This window comes from Centropristis striata, chromosome 13 (genome assembly GCF_030273125.1).
Source record: "Centropristis striata isolate RG_2023a ecotype Rhode Island chromosome 13, C.striata_1.0, whole genome shotgun sequence".
Lineage (NCBI taxonomy): Eukaryota > Metazoa > Chordata > Actinopteri > Perciformes > Serranidae > Centropristis > Centropristis striata.
In genome coordinates, this window is record NC_081529.1 from 31,405,756 (window position 1) to 31,426,651 (window position 20,896).

General features: G+C 38.4%; 1 protein-coding gene across 1 annotated transcript in view; it reads right to left on the reverse strand.

The window, feature by feature from the left end:
* coro7 (coronin 7) overlaps positions 1-20,896 on the reverse strand; it is a 201,363-nt gene that overhangs the window by 155,623 nt on the left and 24,844 nt on the right. Inside the window, exon 7 of the mRNA XM_059348265.1 lies at positions 19,897-19,947. Within this exon, the coding sequence (XP_059204248.1) occupies positions 19,897-19,947 (51 nt within the window). The remainder of the gene's footprint in view (positions 1-19,896; positions 19,948-20,896) is intronic.

Sequence of the window (20,896 nt, forward strand, 5' to 3'; positions counted from 1 at the left end):
TTCTACCAAAAATTCCAGCAGGGGGCGCTAAGTGTGGCTGCAAAAACATTTATGTCCATTCATTTCAATGCAAAATGAGAAAACGTCTCAATTTTTTTTGGACAATACTATGGTCTCAATCACTAGTAAAAAATCTTCTTCAAGACAATTTGATGTTAATAGTGTAAATAATGGCCCCATTTAGAAGAAAATAGAAGATAAAGAATCGTATGATTTGGGGCGGGGCTACCTTTGATTGACAGGTCACTAACAAGGCGAGCCGTCATCAGGAGAGAAGCAGAACAATGCGTATCCACGGCAACGTGTCAATAAAGTTATATATAACGTTATATGGATATAAAAAAGGACGTTTAGCGGTTTGGTCTCATAACTTTGACCCTTTCACTGTATTTTCACTTAATGACAGTTTATTTGAACGTTTTGTTCATTAAATGTCTTGTTCAGTGTTTGGTTGGACTAACAGACACTCCAAGGAGTCGCTGTTCATGTTTCTGAGGTAAGTAACGTACATTTTGTTTTTTATTTTTGCCAAAACTAACATCAGTTAATGCTCCAGTTAATGCTAACATGATATATTGTCTGCTCCCCGTATCGGAAACAAGATGGCGACGAGTGTAACGCTGAACTCGATGCTTCCAACGGGCCACAAACCAACATATGACATCATGGTGACTATGTCCATTATTTATATAGTCTATGTTTCCCCCACAAACAATGCCTGCTGCAAACAGCTACTTGCATGCCACAAAACCACACAGTTAACTAACAAACCACAGTAATTGATCATTTGTAAATCAACACAGGGTAGAGAAGATAAACAACGAGCCAATTCACACCTCATTCTGCTGTTCTGGCAGAATAATATCGAAACCTCCCCGCTCTTGTAATACCTCCAGGAGTGTCAGGCTTTGGCCAAGTTTAAAGCAAAGACAGAGAAACAAGTTGCTTGTTTTAAATGAAATGGATGATAAAAACGGAGCAGTGCAGCTGCTGATTAAAGCCACATTGTAGTTGCTGAGAAGTGTAGTAGAGACAAAAAAGGGCAAACTGAGGTGAAGTCACATGGGAGCTGCAAAATGCTGAAACTGTGCTGATGTCAGTGTTGTGATTAATTTCTTTAATTAATTTAATCAAGAAGGGTTTTTTTTCCTCCCATTCAAAAATGATGACTGCAACTTCCCAAAACAAGTGGCTCCCATGTGAACTGATCTCATGTAACAAGTAACAATAATTATTTCATTATTGAATGTTTCTCCTTCCAGCTTCTCATGATGAAAAATTTGGACAGAATATGACTGAGGAAAACACTAATTCCCCGTGATAACAATGTCCGAATCAATTGGACTGGAGTTTAAATGGACTTTTCCCTGCCAGTTCTGGAGCACAGAATTAATGTAATGTCCGATTGAGCCCATGTGTGAATAGAGAAGTTCATTGTCTGGAGAATTCACAGTGAGCAGGTGGACGTGTTGGTGACGTTTCTATCATGCAACTGGTGCAAAACCAAAAGAATATCAAGGAAGAAAGAAAATACCAACTTAAATGTCTGGAAAATGTCTTAAAGTGGAGATACAACAAGATACAGGAGCAGACTCATCTAAAATATAAGAGAAATCTGTTTATAAAAGCTAGAAGCATCTGTGTGTGTGTGTGTGTGTGTCTAGTTCATATCTCGCTGACCGTTAGACTGACCTCAGATTTCATGCATGATTTCATCCATTGCATGGCACGAAGGTGTGCATCCTCGATTTTGAAGATTTTTCAATTAATTTTTCAAAATATCATTATTTACGTAGGACGTGTTGCAGCATTGCACTGTTTCCGATCGGACGCCTTTTAGTGGAGCTCCGCCCCCTTTTAGTGGAGCTCCGCCCCATTGTATGATAGGCCTACACCTGGTCAGAAACACAATTCACTCTGGATTTACACCCTGACTCACCTCATCTGTGAGTCTATTTAGCCTACCTATCTTCAGGAGTTTTAAAGTGCGCTACAAAGTTTGATTTTCCAATAATATTCAAATAGTTTCCAGCGAATATCAATGTTCAATGTGTATGTGCTGGATGGTGTGGTACCTTATGAAAAGTAAGTGTTTTATGGAGTTGCAGACGTTGTTTAGCATGTTAAGCAGAGATTTAGCTTTATTCACTTCTTATGTTGCATTACTATGTAATTCAGGGATGACATTCATGTTTCTTAGCGTCATGCCCATAATCATTGGATATGAGATACTTACATGCAATATAGTACTTTAATACTTGAATACTGTATTTTTGGATAGGGACAGTGCACATTAATGAACATCGAAAAACCTCTTTGTAAATATGCCGGATTATAGCAAAGCTGCTAGTTTGCATCCGTAGTCCCTAAAAAAATTAAAAGAAATACAAATATAAAAGACAGCAAGTACATAGGTAAGATACAAATAGAGGAGACAACACACAACACATACCAGACCCAGACAGGATATAACTAGGCAATAAAAAGTTCAAGTCGTCTCAAGTCCAGTTAGTGGTCACACTTTTGATGTGATTTGAGCCATTGTTTCAGATTTCCTTTAAAAGAAGAGTAAGTAGTATATCAGCTAATTGGGTTCATGTTAATTTACTTTTAATGCAGCACACTGCGTAATGTGCTATTTCACGATTAGCATGCTAACGAATTAGGGGTGTGCCATATCGTATCGTTCACGATAATATCGGGGGGGGGTTTTTATGGTTAAAAAAATTGCATATCATGATATTGGCAACATTCCTACTTCTTGATGTAGTGGCGTAAGGCTGACAATTAAAGTTGTTTTAATCACAAAAAGCTACTATTACTCTCTGTCACTAAACACATGCAGCTTTCAAACTAAGAGCACGGTGTGTTAACAGAAACCACCACAGAACTTACAAGAAGACTGTCAAAATAAGATGCCTTAAATAAAACATACAAGAACCTTTATTCTCCTTTACAAAATGTCATTAAAATATGCCCCCAGAACCCCTAAATGGTTATTTTTTTATTATTTGCTCATACTCAAGAGTCAAGAGTAAACGTTTTTGTATTTGGAAACTGTTGAGATTTGCACTTCACACTTCACACTACATTTTAGATTTTTATTTATTAATACAGACTAAAAAAAAACATTTTCTATATCTTTTTAAGTATTTCGTAATATTGTGAAGAATAATCGCTATCGCAAAAATTGCCTGAAATATCGGGATATTCTTTTAGGGCCATATCGCCCACCCCTATAACGAATACATTCTTCCTACGGGCACTGCACTAGTTGAAGAAACTGCAAGAAACTGGTGTTTATGACCAAATTAGTGACCGTGGTGTAATCCACGCCATGTCCTGCCTCCTGCACGCTCTACTCAGGCGCCACCCCTCGCCTCAACCCAACAGAGTATTTCTAGTAAGTGAGAATGCGTCTGACACGGACAATCTCCTTTTGTGTGAAACTGCGGACTCCGTCCAAGGAATCTGGTCAAATCATATTAGAAAACAGCCAATGTCTCTCCACTCCCAGGATGCAGCAGGAGAAGCAGCTAATCGTCATCCATTCCTGCTCCAGGTGTCACCCACATGTGTGCGTAGGGGCGTAATTAGTTGAGTCCCAGGGCAGCCAGCACACTAATGAGGCCTCCGCTAACAAACAACACACACATGTGAGCAAAGGGCTCCGTCACTGCCAGCTGGCACCCACTCTTACCCCTTTCCTCCAAATAAATACTTCAGCACTACCCCCAGAGCAAACACCCACAAATCCTTGCACACACACAAAAAACCCAACCTTGTTGCTTTGCAAAAGCGGCTAAAAAACCCTTCGAACTCCAAATCTCAATCCTGTCTCTCCAGACGCTGCACTTCTTGACCTCCTCGCCACTTTTTCCAGCAACCAGACTGACCGACACTGATTAGCCCACCATTCTGTTTATGCCCACACACACAATGTAATTCAAACATGAAATCAAATCAACCCCAACGCAAGATTATCTCTTAGTTTACGTTGAAAATAAGCACCTAGAGAAGTTAAGTCATAAAAACTGAGTGCTGATGTATCAATCGTAATTGAGACGGACTCCATCCAGCGCAGCAATGGAATATCCAGAGTTTGTGCCACTGTTTTGCAGAGCTGTCCAGGACAGCAAAAATCCTGTTCCCTCATTAGGAAAGACTCCATTCAGCTCTGCCAGAATCATTCAAATTATAACGAACACTGGCAGAGGGGCGGCCAGTTACACAGGGAGCTGAAAGATGGAGAGGAGAAGAAGGAGGAAAAGAGAAGAAGGGGGCACAACATCTGGGCTGAGTTAGCCACCAGCTACTACCAGGTCCTGAACCCAGCAGGGCCTGATGGAGAAAGGTACAGGCACAGTGCAGCATGCAAGAGGGGTTTTTTTTAGGGGGGGGAGGAAGAGAAACCCCATGAGTGAGAGAAGTTCAGGAAAAGACGAGGGTAAAGAAGAAACAGAGCTGCAGAAATGAACTCATATATGTATTTTAAAATGTGAATAAATGCATTTTGATGCTGCATAACGCAGGTTGAAATGTCAAGACTAATAAGACGTGACATGAAGCTATATATGATTATCAGCCACGAGGAGGTCAAAGGTCAAAGGGATTATAGTGGTTAGACGGGGATCAACGTACTAACTGGCAGCTTGACCTTTGCACAATTGAAGACATATTTCTTGCCAGGTGTTTTTTTCCATCAGAGACACAGCCGGTTGCACAAAACACCCTAAGTTTGCTTCTTGTAGTAAACAGAGTGTGTATGGCACAGAAGATTTGATTTCTCCTTAACAGAGAGACTTTCTTAAGTGTGCCGTACAGAATCCTTTATAAGGTTTTCTTAATGAAGGAAAAAGATTAAGCTGTTTACTGCACTGGAAGAGTATTTAAATCTGTAAAATTCTGCATTTTTTTCAATGAAAAAGAGAAGACTATTATTTATTTACACTCGTATTTGAGTTGTCTGTAAGTTGAAAATGACTGAAATAAACCAATTTAGACTACAATATTAAATAAGAGCAGCACACTCGTCCTCCAACTGTTTTGACGGGAACATCACAAGGGTTTTCAGCAAACAGGTAAGGACTGGAACTTGGTGAATTACCAGCATATCACTGATCTGTGGCCATGAAATAGCTCGCCTGTTACTAACTGGAAAGATCTTAGCTTGAAACCACAAAACTGTAGAGAAAACGTAGGGAAATCAATCATCTTTAAGTGGATCTTTTGGGCTCTCCCGCTCACAGAACGATCTTGGGATGCATTCATGTTCTTTATTTATCACCATGAACTTGCCAAGATAGTGTCAGAGGTACCTTAAGGTTTTTTTCCCCCTTGCTTTGGTTGTGAAGGTCTTTTGAGCAATGGTTTAATATATAATGATAATAATCAGGCGGCAACCTCCGGGTCTGAGCAGGGAGGCAAACCAGGAAGTGCCTTAAGCTGCATTCTACTGAAAATTCCAGCAGGGGGCGCCAAGTGTGGCAAGAATTATATGATTTGGGGCGGGGCTACCTTTGATTGACAGGTCACTAACAAGACAAGCCGTCATCAGGAGAGAAGTAGAGCAATGCGTATCCACAGCAACGCGTCAATAAAGTTATATATAATGTTATATAGATGTAAAAAAGGATGTTTACCAGTTTAGTCTCATAACTTTGACCCTTTCACTGTATTTTCACTTAATGACAGTTTATTTGAACATTTTTATTTTTATACTTATTTATTACATCACATGTCCTTGTTCTTGTTTTTGTCCTTGTTTAGCTTGGTATTTTTTAAAATATTTTTACTCATGTTGTTTTGTGTTATGATTGTCATAACTATGCACCTTATGCAGTGGCACTTTCAATTTCATTGTATAGTGAACTATATAATGACAATAAAGACTATTTGATTTGATTTGATTTGGTTTTGTTCAGTAAAAATGTCTTGTTCAGCGTTTGGTTGGACTAACAGACACTCCAAGAATGAATTAGCAGCGGCTTCTCTCAGTCAGGTTGAGGTGTAGAGAGGCTGTAGTCAGTGATCAGATCCCTCTCCTCCTCCACAGTCCAGATATGGTCTGCTCCCCGTATCGGAAACAAGATGGCGAAGAGTGTAACGCTGAACTCGATGCTTCCAACGGGCAACAAACCAATGGTGACGTCACGGTCACGATGTCCATTAATTATATACAGTCTATGGTTTAATTATGTTTAAGGGATTCCTTAAGTACATGATCAAGATAAGGAGAATACCTTGATTTTCTTTTTAAGAAAGCCTAAAAGAGAAAACTTGAAGGGGTTTTGTGAAGCCTTTGGAAAACTTAACTTGGACTTTCAAGGAAAATCTTAATTTAAGGTGTTTTGTGCAATTGATTTTATTCCCAGACCCAGAACACGTGGATGGATTATATCTCTAGGCTGGCATAGGGACGTCTGGAATGCCCTGCCTAAACTGCTGCCCCCGCGACCCGGCCCCGGATAAACGGATGGATGGATGATTTCATTCTAAGGAAACCTTAACTTAAGACTTTCAGACAAAACTTAACTTAATGGTGTTACTGTGAGAAAAATAAAAACAGTTATCACTGTGAAAAATGTGTTTATGCCTAATCTTGCACTAGTGTGTTAAATAGTGTGCTTCATGGCGTCACACATTTGCTGGGGAGGTGAGATGTTATGAGGAGAATGCTGCTGTGTGTACAGAGGAATATTTCTGCTATGTCGTGTTTACACTGGGAAAGAGAAATTGATGTTTAACACAAATTCAGCAGTTAAAAATCTGTGTTTAACATGTAGAAACAGTGTACGGCTGTTTAAATCGCATGTTATCACGTATGGTCTCGTTCCAGCCAAAAAACGTGATCAGGTATGTTGGCTGCATACATGAATACTTTTTAAAACACAGAAGCATTTTTGGCTCAGTTTCAGGTCAAATTATGTAGCTTGTGTAGCTGGAATGTGGAGTTCAGTGTTGAGTAAGGCTGTGACATTTTCCTGGAATGAGCCCCCGGTCTTTACAGACATTATATTTCACATTTCATATTGTTGACTCCGTATCCCTGTGGTGTTAGTACAAGACATTCGCCAGACTCTAAACAAGTTTCATTCTGCGGGAAGTATCGAACTCTCTTTCTCTGGCAAGCGTTGACATTATGTGAGAAGAAATCATTTGCTGGTGCAACGGAATACTGAGCATTTTTTGAGGACAGAGAAAGGAATTTCTACAACTGTATCGACTTTTTAAATAGTATAACATAATAATAAAAAATGACACCACACTCTTTTGAAGCCTGAACAGTGAATGTGTCATTTGTTTAATCTGTGCATTATTTCAAGAAGCATCCATTACTCAATTAACACAGTAAATGTCTATGAATCAACTAGTCTACATTATATTTACTTACAGTAAAGAATTGACTAATTATCTAACCTTTTTCTAGATAAATTTTCCATGTATTGACTAATCATTTTAACAAGACTTCATTTAAATTTAAATAATTAAATACAGACTAGAGCCCAACCCATGACCTTAACAGTTTTATAAAGAACTTTAAAAAAAAAAAATCAGATAATATATTATTAAGTAGGGATGTGAACACACCATGTGGACCATTAGGTAACCAACAGTCAACTACCTATTATACTATTCCTATTTAGTATGAACTAACTTACCATGAAGAGTTAACTATTAACTAATCATTATGTAACCAACAGTTATCATTACCTATTAAACTATTAACTAACAATTACCTTACTATAGATTAATACTGGACTTTTAACAAGCTGTAATCAAACTATTAACTAACTAATAAGTAACTATTAACTAAATAACTATATTCTGTTAACTAATAATAAACTAGCTATTCACTAATAATTAGCTAATAACTAACATACACTTTTCTAGATTAATTTTCCATGCATTGACTAATCATTTTAACAATAATTTAAATAATTAAATACAGACTTAAGGAATTTTGAGTAAGAAAACAGTATTATAAAAAAACGTTTTAAAAAAAATCTGATAATGATATATCATTAAGTAGGAATGTGCGTTTGGAAGAATCCTGCCAACTCGATTATCTATAAAGTTAACGATCAATTAATCGATTAATCGCATTACTCCAGTATCTATTAAAACATGCATACATGGGCAAAGATATATAACATACACACATATATACATACATGTACTTTTTCCAATTATAAGAATTCAAAGGCAAATAACTAACACAGATGTATAAATGGAGTTTATTTTGCCTGTAGTGCAAAGTATGGAGACACACACACGTACACACACACACACACACACACACACACAGACATGCACACACATACATGCACACACACACACACACACACACACACACACACACACACACACACACACACACACACACACACACACACACACACACGCACACACACGCACACACACACGCACACACACACCAACCAGGGAGTCCAGTGTGTGTAATTTATGGCAGGATATAAAAGATGGTATGAGTGGCTGCTCTCAGCCACCTATAGCAGTGAAACCGCTGTGCTTTTCCTTGGCTCTGTGCAGCGTTCCCTCCTTAAGTCCAAACCCATTCCAGCCCGTGGTCCTCTCTAATTTCACCCAAAGCAGCAGAAGCTTGAGCTGAAAAAGAGGAATCTGGCCCCGGAGTCCGGCAAACTATTCCCTTTTCCTGTCTCCCTCATCTTCCAGCGACCGCAGATCGACAGCTCTACGGCCAGCGCTGGCCCAAAACTATGAGGGGTATTTTCAGCACTGTAATTTGAAGCACACATGGTACACACACACATCCAGAACGCACGCTCGCAATACAGAACCACACACTCAGCAAATACACAGACACTGGCGACACATCAAAAGATACAATAAGACAGGAGAGAGGAGACACAAAGGCCAGCTACGGCACGTGTCCTCACATCCATAAAACAACTCGTCCCGTTAGGATCAGGTCAGCAAGTGTGGCTGCCTGTTTTCTCCCTGCGTGCTGCATGGGCCGGAGCAGTCGGGTAGCGGAGCAGGGAAGCAGGGCGGAGGCCTACAACTACATGGAGACGTGAAAGAAACTCATCTGAAAACAAGAGGCCAGTATGGGGATGTTATGGCAGCGAGGGCAGCAGCCAGAATAGCAAAAGAGAGTAAAAAACAGCTTTAACGCTTCATATAATGTTTATGTTTGGGGCTTTGTGATTCACCTCTTTGTTATTCTTACATTTTATGTGATTTATATGTGCGACAGTAAAAAACATTTTATTCATTTGGGTCAAGTTTGACTCACAAGAAAACTTAATAACACTAAGTTGTAACTTAAGATAATTAAAAACCTATTTAGTCTCCTTGGCGTTCAGTCCCAGCTAGGCAAGAATCCTTGGCTTTACTTTTACTTTTTTACCCTTTTATTTTTATTTATTTTTATTTCTAACTCTGTTTTGGATTGAGTTTTTATTACTATTTTATTGTTTTACTGTTTTTAGTATTTTATTGTTTTCATTGTTTTTATTTATACCTATTTGTGTGTGATTTTATCCTATTTTAATAACTGTACAGCACTTTGGTCAACTGAGGTTGTTTTTAACCCTCTATGGTACACATTATGATCCCAGTTGGTAGGAAAATGTTTTGGGTGTTTTTTTGTCTTAAAATAGTCCAAGTAAACATAATCAAGAGATATTTTCAAAAAATATTATTTATTTAGTAGTTTTTAGGGTTGGTTGCCATACGGCAACACCGTACGATAGTAGAAAGTAATGAAAACAAGAGAGTGTTGTTTAAAATGGTATTAACATTTATTTAAAAACTCATGTTATAGTCTGAACAATCCCCAGTAGCCTGAATGCATGCATGAGATGCATCTCATTTGAAAGTAAAAACTATTTAAAAATACATTTTTCATAATTTAATTCAAATTTTTGTGCCATATCGTGAGTAATTGGTTGGCTATTGGTATAATTAGAATCCCACCTCTCTTTTAATTCATTGCATCATAACTGGGGATGTATTGTCTTTATGTAGAAGGCTTAAAATGGGTTTGTTGCCATATGGCAACGTCGTACCATAGAGGGTTAAATGTACTCTATAAATAAACTTTGACTTGACTTAACTTAAGAAATGTGTTGCATGAAACATATTAGCTCAAATGTTAAATGCTCCATTAATGGACAGATTTAAAGGGGGAGTAAGCTGCACAAACAAAACAAAAAATGAAATCTGCTCTTCAGTGTTGGGACAGGGAGCGAAAGGATGCCACATGCACGAACACGCAGCATCCTTCTGTGTGCCAACTACCCAAATACCACCATGTGCATGCTCGTGCGCATGCATACACACACACACTGATTACAGATGCAGTATATACTGCTCCTCCTGTCCAAGACCTTAATTACCCTGCACAGTCTTATTTCCCATAAATACAGCGAGCCCAGGGCTGTAATTAGGGCCTATATTTACCCCACCTGGCTAGAGTAGAACACAGTTCAGTGCTGGCCACAGGGGATGAGCCAGCCCCGCTCCACTACGCTGCCATGGGTGGAACCAGGACACCAGTGGATGCACACGAGCTGTGTACCAGCTCAGGGGCTGGTGGGACTGGTGGGAGGCAAGGAGGTACACTTCCTGCACAAACAGGACGGACTAGCCACAAGGTGCGTCCCAGAGATTAACTGTTTGAGTGCTCCGATTGATTTGAAATCCGTATCAGGTCTTGGTGGTGTACACCCAAACCAGTGATTCCCAACCGGGGGGGCCCGACCCCCCCAGGGGGGCGCCAAAGATCAAAGGTCATGAAGCCCTCTTGATTTTAAGGGGTGTAATAAATCTAATGGGTTAAATATGTATATCTATACCTATAAATTTGAAAAAAGTCAATCTCCAAGTGTTGCACCCATGCAATGATGACTCAAAGTCTTCTCTCTTGGCAACTTTATTTACTTAAAAGCTCGGTTCTTTTACCGGAGCATGTTGCGGACAACAGGTACGAAGATCTTCTACGATCTTCTACGCAGATTTGCTACTTTAAATCTCTTAAATCTGTGACTTTTTTTCTTGTAGATTTGCCACTTTAATCTAGTAAATTTGCAACTTTTTTCTAGAAAAATAACTATTATTTTTATTCATACTTGGCCTTAATATGCCTTCATAGTCAAGTTCTCCTCCACTGTTTCTTGCAGATTTTCATTTTTACATTGGAGGTCAAGGTCAATAAAGTTAATATTATTATATTTTTATTATGGTAAAAATGTGGGTCCCTCAAGAAAAAGGTTGGGAATCACTGACCTAAACCATGGTTAGGCAACCTGCGGCTCCAGAGCCACATGTGGCTCTTCAGGCCATCTGCAGTGGCTCCCTGTGACTGTGACCGAAACATTTACAAAATGAAATGGCTATTTGTTAATGTTTTATTTTTCATTCAACATGTAGACCCAAAGCAATTTGCATTTTTCGATTGAAAAAAATGTGCCGCTTATATGAAAACACTTTTTTTTTTACTTTTTGGTTAACTTAAATGTGCATCATAGCTTACAAAATCTACGCCACGGCACATTAACCTCTGCATTTTACCAACTTCAAGTCTATTTTTAAGTTTCCCTAGTCAGGCTAGCTTTCGATTCCAGATCTCCTGAGATATTTGTCAAGTGTCAAGCCTCTCAATTGCACTTTGGTCCTTGCTGCTTTCTGACAAAATCATATACATTAATGCTAATTATGACCTATTAGTAAAGCTTCTAGGCTAGTTTAGACTTAGTAGGCTGTTTTATCTTCATTGTAAGGCTTGAAATAAGGTTTGCAGCTCCATTCCGACATTTTTTCCCTTTTTTCTGGCCAACAGTGGCTCTTTTGCCCATAAAGGTTGCCGACCCCTGACCTAAACCATAGAAGTCTATTGCCAAAACTTGACCTGGTTAAAATCTGGATTCAATCCACTGATACTGACATTCTGTTCTGTAATCTGCCCACATTAATGACTATTTTTGACTATTTATGACTATTTATTACCATCCATTCATATACCTGCACTGCTGCTTAACTGTACATTCTTTACTGAACATACTCCTATAACATATTAATTCAGGATTCGTGATTTTCAATACCATCAAAAATATAGATTCTCCTGTTTAGTGGTGAGATGTTTTGAATTGTAGTGCACAGTAAACACCATCAGAGGTCAGAGGTCAAGTTTATTACCAGTAGTATGACTGTTTCTTTATCAATGGCTGGTAGAGGTGAGGTGAGCCTATTTTAAAAAGCTTTGAATTATTAAGGGCTAGATACAAATGAGAGTACAAGAAAATTGTGGATAAAAACAACAAGATGAACAGAACTAAATAGCACATATTACATGCCAAAGCACAGGTTTCTTTGTCTCTTATCTGATAGTTTTAAATGCGTACAGCACACTTTATTTGTGCTTTACACAGAATTATAAACTCTTGCCAGCCCCAATAAATGCAACACATTATGCTTCACTTTAATGCTCTGCAGCTCTCGTGAGATATCCTTCTCCAAAAATCTTGTGGTTTCTCTTTATGAGGACAGCTGACTGGCTCTCATTTAAGAAGCCAAACAGACCTCCAACTGAGGTTACATATTCAAATAGCTTGGACACTTCTCTGCCCCTCTCTGTTTACTTTGTGGCTGGATCGGCTTTTCTCTGCCATCACATCTACAACAACAAACTGATCAAAAATGCAAACAGGAGAAAACGGCTTCGCTGTGCCCTCACATCAAGCACAAACAAACAATTTTGTGGAATCTCCTTGTAACCGCTGATACACTGTGATATGTTGAGTTTTACGGTGTTGAACATTGCTTTACTGTAGAGCAGGGGTCTCAAACTCAAATTACCTGGGGGCCGTATCAAAATGACCAAAAAAAGACACAAAATTAGTAAAAAAATACAGAAAATGACAGAAAAGAACTAAATTACTTTAAAAAAGATACAAAATGACCAAAAAAAGACACAAAATGACAATAAAAAACTAAATTACTTTAAAAAAAATAGACACAAAATGACAAAAAAAAGACACAAAATGACCCCAAAAAGATACAAAATTACTAAAAAAAATACACAAATTTACTAAAAAAAAAAAAATCCCAAAAAAATTCATAAAATTACTAAAAAAAACACCATAAAATTACCAAAAAAACCCCCATAAAATAAAAAAACACAAAATTATTAAAAAAAGGACACAAAATTACCACAAAAAAAAGACACAAAATTACATTAAATAATATTTCGACTTCTTCCGGTAACAACAACACGGCAGATAATAATAAACGCTCCGGTAGCAGCTGCCTTTCTTTTTGTCATCATACAAACAAGTGAAACAAAGCTCCAGCTTGTGCAATAAAGGGACCTTCCACACACAACACAGTTAAGTGCCATTCATATAAAATTCACATTAAACTTTCAAATCAAGGTGGGGGCCACAAAATATCGTCACGAGGACCGCAAATGGCCCGCGGGCCGCGAGTTTGAGACCCGTGCTGTAGACATAAGAGCTTCACACCCTTCTATGCATCCAAATTACTGGCCTCATCATGTTTCAGTGTGTTTAGGATTCATGGCCCGCACCCTTTACACCCTCCTCCAGCAGACGGGGTGTTAATAGGAGTGGCTCTCCCATTCTCTAGTGAGAGAGTCAAACATCTGAAAGCTGTCAGGCTCTCTGAAAAAATTATACCAACATCACAGCGTGGTAAACACTTTTAAAGTGGCAAAATGAAAAGTATTCAATAACCGACAAAATATCCCAAGACTCCAAAGGGTTAAAGTATAAAAACCTGGTAGAGGTGAAGCCGATAGTAATTCAATTCAATTCAATTCAACTTTATTTATAGAGTGCATTTCATGCACAAGGCAGACTCAATGTGCTTCACAATGGATATACATAATTACAGTTAAAAAACAAAACAAAACAACAGAAAACAAGCAAATACAAACAATTAGAAAAAATCAATTACAAATTAATTGAAGAGTGCAGGTAGACAAGCTATGCCATATTCACCACATACACACTTACTTACTCACACATGTGCACCCACTCCCACAATCACACGTACACAGTTCAACCGAATGCTGTTAAAAAAAGATTGGTTTTTAATCTGTTTTTAAAAATGGCTACTGATTTGGCATGTTTAACTGAGTCAGGCACTACTAGTACTATACTACTATACCAACTATTATACTGTAGGGTAGTTAAATCTATGACAGTGCATCATATTATATAAACTACTTGTAAAAAATAAATAAATACAATTTTAAAACATTCAAGCTTGACTCTAGTAAGTAACTCTCTGAACTGAAGCAGGACGTCGGCTATTTCTGAGACAGAGAGAACGAGAAAACAAGAGAGCGCAAAACTAAAAAGGGAAGAGCAACCCTCTACTAGCTTTGAACTCTTCTTTATTTTGAAGCCATGTGTGGGGTGCAGAGGAGGACAGCGTGCTGACTCAGGCTTCTTCACCACTTCATCCTCCTCTAGAGCCGAGGCATTAATGAGAGAGTGGGAAAGAAAGAGAGCAGAGATCCGAGTAGACTTGGCTCAATGGTCTCTCTGTGTCCTGGTGGCCCAGCGCTCTTTTTTACACCACAGACCACTTTTAAATTGAAAGTTTTGCTATTACTTTTTTTTGACCGTCTTCTTATGGACTTTGCCTTAACACTGAGTTTGAAAATGACAGAGAAAGACAAGGAGAGGGGGAGATACAGAGAGAAAAGAGATCATAGAAGAAGAAAAAAGAGTGAGTGAGCATAAAAGCTAAACTTAAATACAAAACAAACTTTGTTTGGCCTGTCTTTCATTTATGGGTATACTTACTAAATAAGAAACATAAATCTCTCAGTAACACTCAGGTAGTCTGCACACAAATTTCATGTACTGAGAGCTGAAAAAATGGTGATGACAGACTGGTTCTTTTTGAAGGGAGTGATGGGAAAACATATGCAGCACAGACACAAGTTACATAAAAAAGCTCATGGCCTGTTAACAAATCACAGCCTGGTAGCAAATGTTCTGTGGCGTTGTATTAGTTCAGGGTCCGCAGTGGTGCTAGAAGGATTCAGGTCATTTGCTTTAGTAAAAGTTGCAATACAGCAATGTTAAAGGTAAAAGACCAACCTGGTCTCACAGGAATCCGTGAAATAGCCACGGAATCACTCAAATTTCCGTGAAACTGACACAGATTTTCGCTACAATGCAAGTTAATGTCATATCCCGTGGCTATTCCAACATACAAAGTGATTATGTACATTCACTGAGTGAATATTTAGAAAATAAAACATATATTTCTTGCTAGAAATGTGATTAAAATCCATTTTTATGCAGAAACTAAGTCAAAATATTGATTTTTTTCACTAAAAACTAGAGAACTGTCCACCATGTTTATTGTTCTGACCGCCGGGACCTTGAAAGTCACGTGACTTGGAACAAACCAATAGGAAAATTATCCATGGCATAGCCACGGGATATGACTGTCATTAACTTGCATTGTAGCGAAATCTGTGTCAGTTTCACGGAAATTTGAGTTATTCCGTGGCTATTCCACGGATTTTGACTTAAGCAAATCCGTGGCTATTTCATGGATTCCTGTGAGACCAGGTTCTATAGAACATACAGACCTTGTTGTGAGAAATTTCATGTAAATTGTCTAGATTACATAACAAGTAGTTGGATATTTTGTTTTTTGAGGCCACGGTGTGTAACTGTTTGTATTTTGTGTCTATGTTGGAAAATGTAATAAAAATACTATTAAAAAAAAAAAACAGAGTGCCATCTATTCATCCATCTATTATCCTAAGCACTTATCCAAACTCGTGTCACGGGGGGCTGGAGCCAATCACAGCTGACATTGGGCAGAATGGGGTTCAGTTGGTAGAGCGTTCGTCCAGTGATCGGATGGTTGGTGGTTCGATCCCCGACCATGGCAGCTTACATGTCGAAGTATCCTTGAGCAAGATACTGAACCCCAAATTGCTCCCGATGCTGCATTCATCGGTGTGTGAATGAATTCCCAATGGTGGCAGGTGGCACCGTTTAGGGTAGCCTCTGCCACCAGTATGAATGTGTGTGTGAAAGGGTGAATGAGCGCAGTCTGTAGTGCAGGGCAGACACACAGAGACAGACAATCATACAAACTCTCATTCGCTCCTTTTAGAGTTGCCAATTAAACCTAATCTGCATGTTTCTGGACTGTGGGAGGAAGCCAGAGGACCCAGGGGAACCCACGATGACTACATGCAAACACATAAGAGCCAAAAGCCTCAGAGTGGAACCGGAGACCCTCTTGTTGTGAGGCGAGAGTGCTAACCACCACGCCACCATGTGCCATCAAGATCCATTACATTCCAGACAAGCCAGACATCTTAACGACCAATATCTCAAACACTCAGCAACTCCTTCAAAAAAACCCAATCTGGATTGATAAAGCACACTACAGAAAAGAGGGGAAAAATGTCTATTTTTGATTTTGGGGGCTAACTGTCACTGTAAAATGTTTTCCCCTCTCTTTCTCCCCTATACGGTCTGCTGCTCACTGCTGACAATGATCGAATGAAGTCAAAAATGCCATAAGCTTAGCTGGAATGTCCCAGCAGCTCATCCCCACCACCAGTAAGTAACCACTGGGCTCTTACTGGAGACGCTGTTTCAGACATACAGACGACCCAACGCTGATTTCATCTAAACTAATGAGGCCCTTCGGCTGCACAAAGTGATTTACATCCAGCTTCAGTGCAGTTTTATTTGAATTTCTTCAATTTGTTAAACAGAGTGTGCAGAGTGGCCGGGGACCTGGGTAGCATTTAGTCAGGCGATCTGCTGAAAAAGGGCTGTGCTTGATGTCCGTATTGCAATGGAGAAAATTCAAACAGGGTGCTGAAAAGCAGTGTGTTAAAAAGGACTTTATATAAAAGATATTATAGCTTTCACATCCTTACTTGCAAGTACTTGCACGTTTATTATTGTTACATTGGAAGTCTGCTAAATCTCCTTCTTACGGTGGCCCTGAAGTGCAAATCACAACGACAAGACAGAAAACACAACGACAAATCAGAAATCACAACGACAAATCTAAAAACACAACGACAAGTCAGAAAACACAACGACAAGTCAGAAAACACAACGACAAGTCAGAAATCACAACGACAAATCAGAAAACACAACAACAAATCAGAAAACACAACAACAAATCAGAAATCACAACGACAAATCAGAAAACACAACAACAAATCAGAAATCACAACGACAAATCAGAAAACACAACAACAAATCAGAAAACACAACGACACATCAGAAAACACAATGACAAATCTGAAAACTGAAAACTGATTTGTCGTTGTGATTTGCACTTCAGGGCCACCGTACCTTCTATTTCCCGTTGGCTTAAAGACATCATGTTTTTTTTAAAGCTTGAAAAAATTAAATATACATTAAGAGGAAGTACAGTCAAATTTTTTCACAAATGGCGACCTTTTATTTCCTATTTCACTAATTTAGAGGTACTACCTGATTGAATTTCTGCCTATTACTGTTGTTGTACATTTTATATTGCATAATTGACCAATATTATGTTTGTTGTGTTTTTGTTCATTTTTGTTTGTGTATGTGTATATGTGACTGTTTACATGTACATACATGTATAAAAAATAAGAAAAGGATAATTGTATTCCTGTAATTGGAAATTTCTTATTGTATTTTTCTTTTTTCTTTTTTTTTCCCATAACAAACCACCACAAGACACGCATACATACACATACACTAATATACAAAATCAAATTACAAACATTTGATTGTTTGGGGGGGGGGGGGGGATGCAATTAATTGTTCTTTTCAAAATCATGTTAATTTCATAATCTTTTTCAAGTTATTGTATTTTTCAATAAAAATATTTTGGAAAAAAAAAAAAAAAAGGACTTCAATGCCGACACACCTGATGTAAACATCCAGGTTCAAACAGTGGAGAGGAGCCAGCCTGCTCGGCTCGTGTTACTTAAGCAAACACAGACGCACATGCATCGCACTCGCACTCTGGGTTGTAAAGGCGTACGGCTCCAAGTGTGCCACAAAGAAAATAATCCATATGTACCTCTTTCACTGCCGACTCCCTCCCTGTCAAAGTCAATGACATCACATGCCTGTGGAACAGTATGCCTTTGTCACTATTTCAAAAAACGCATACCAAACAACACATCAGGAGGCAGAGACACGGACAGATATGCCTTCCAGGTATTTCTGTGGTCGAAAATGTACGTCTACATAGTGTTTTTGCAGGATTCTTGTATAGGCCGACCAAGCATCTCTGTAATTAAAACACCCTGGGAGGTCCGCCACTGTAAAGTGTGAGAATATTTTCTCTACATCGACCGGCCTATCAAAACACTCCGCGGCCCCCCCACACTGTAAAACCCAGTGTTGCTTGTTTGTTATTATAACTAATTTTTCCTTTTCAATACAACAAGATTTGTGCAAAAAAGCCATTTTAACTTAAAATATTGAGTCAAATAGCAAGGTTCATTTGAGTTAACTCTGTTGTCTTTGTTGTCTTGACATAAAATTCTTTTGCATGGACACTCAAGTATTTAAGTTGAAACAACAAGTTGGGTTTTACAGTGCACACACACACACTGTAGTGTACATCTTCATCTTCCCTCAACACACATATTCAGCTCTACAACTCCACTTCCTCATTGCTGCTGGTTGTGATCGAGTCCTTTTGGCTCAAGCTTGGTTGTCGATGGTGAGAGAGGAAAAGGACAGAGCGGTGAGAGTGGAGAGGGTTCATGGTCGCAGTAGGTTAGCGTGGGACGGGTACCCGTGGGAAGATGAACGCCAGGACTGCAGCATGTGTCGCACATCCATAAATCAATAGTAGATGAATCACAGAGTGGCCGGTGGTGAGCTGGGTCACAGTCAACATGTTTAGCACGAACAGCAGTGTGGAAAAACACACACTTATAGTAGACGGCCCATCATTTTCCTGAAGGGGGCCATATTGTGCTCATTTTCAGATTCAAACTTGTATTTTGGGTTTCTACTAGAACATGTTTACATGCTTTAATCTTCAAAAAACATTAGTTTTTCTCAAACTGTCTGTCTTTGTGGCTGTAATGCCCCTCTGTCTGAAACTGCCCGTCTCTTTAACACTCACTGAAATACTTGCAAATTCCAAATTTCAACCCTAGAGAATATTGGAGGATATTAAATACAGCCAGAATGTGTAAAAAAAAAAAAAAACATATGAAAATAATATTTTGAGAAAAAAGTTTACGAGATTGAAGTGGCAATCTATGAGAAAAAATGCACAGATTTATGAGATTTAAAGTGGTGAATCCGGGAGAAAAAGTAGCTTTTTTCCCCACTTTTTAATTGCAAAACTGCAACTTTTTTCGCGAAAATTTGCCACTTTAAAGCTCTTAAATCTGCAACTTTTTTTCTTGTAGATTTGCCACTTTAATCTAGTAAATTTGGAACTTTTTTCTTGAAATATTACCTGAAGTTACCAAATATAGTTCTTTGCCAGATAAAGGTTTAAGCCCCCTCTGTCTCTGCAGCATCAGCACAGCTGGAAAATTACCAAAAAACCACATATACTATCACAGCCTCACTAAGTCCTGACAACTCGTTTCAAATTAAAGTTTCTGACAATGGGCTGTGGGCGATTCTCAGTGGATTCATTGTTTTGATACTTTCACATTATTTATATAGCACCTACATCTGTTTTAAGACCAAAAGAATCAAGGAAATCTCACTTTTTTTTACAATAGGAGACCTTTGAATAGGGCCATATACAGTTCTGTTCATACAAAAAAAAATTGTTTTCTTAGCTGTGTAGGATTTCCATGTTTTTAAAAGCAGTTCCAGTAGTTTTGTGGTGAAGGTTTTATTATTAGGGACTTACCTGGACAGGTGTCAGCTGGGCTCTGGGGTCAAACACTCGCAGCATCTTGTCCTAGACAGAAAGGTGAAGGAAAAAAACATAAATATTCATATAATATACGAGTGAGTGATGGAAGAAGTACTTTAAAGTCCTGCATTCACAAAAATACTTCAGTAAAAGTCAAGCAGAAAGTGAAGCCAGTATCAAAAAGTATCAAAAACTGCAATTCCTTAAATGGCCACTTGAGGCACTCAACCCTTATAGACCCCCATGTTACAATGACCAACTTTACAGCAAACATATACATGTTTATATGGTATAAAATACCATTTTGGTCTCTATAGCTAATTTCCCTATTTGTGACAACTGTGGGATCATTTTTTATATAGCACACTTCCTTGCTAGCTGGCTTAATCTATTTAACATATATAATACTTTATTAGCTGATTTATATCTAGTATCCACAATTTGAATCTGCAAACTAGAAAACTCATCTTGTCAAGTAAATGTAGTGGAGTAAAACCTACAACATTGGCTTCCAAATGGTGTAGAGTAGAAGTATAAAGTAATACATAATGGACAAACTTAAAAAAAAAATGTAATAAGTATATTACTTGAATAAATGTATTTTCCACCACTGATACATTTGAATCAACACCACTCTAAAAGTGTTTTGATTAAAGCTGAGCATTGTAGCCTTGATGAAGCTAGGAATTGTGCAGCACTGTTGTATTTGAGTGCATTCATTTTAGTTGTACCTAATAAAATGGCAGCATAATTTACGTGCAAAGGAGGTTAAAAAAAAACTGTGCAAGGTAAAGATTTAATTTTTTCTCAGAGAAAGTGGTAAGGAATTTTCATACACTAGTTTCAATGGACGACTGAAATATGAAAGCCAGATATTAAAAACATTAATAACAGAGTCCCTCCACCTTAATATAATTCAGTTAAAGAATAACACCAGCTCTCTGAAGTTTGTCCATTTATCAGCGTGATCTCACTGCTTCATCGTCAGCAAATG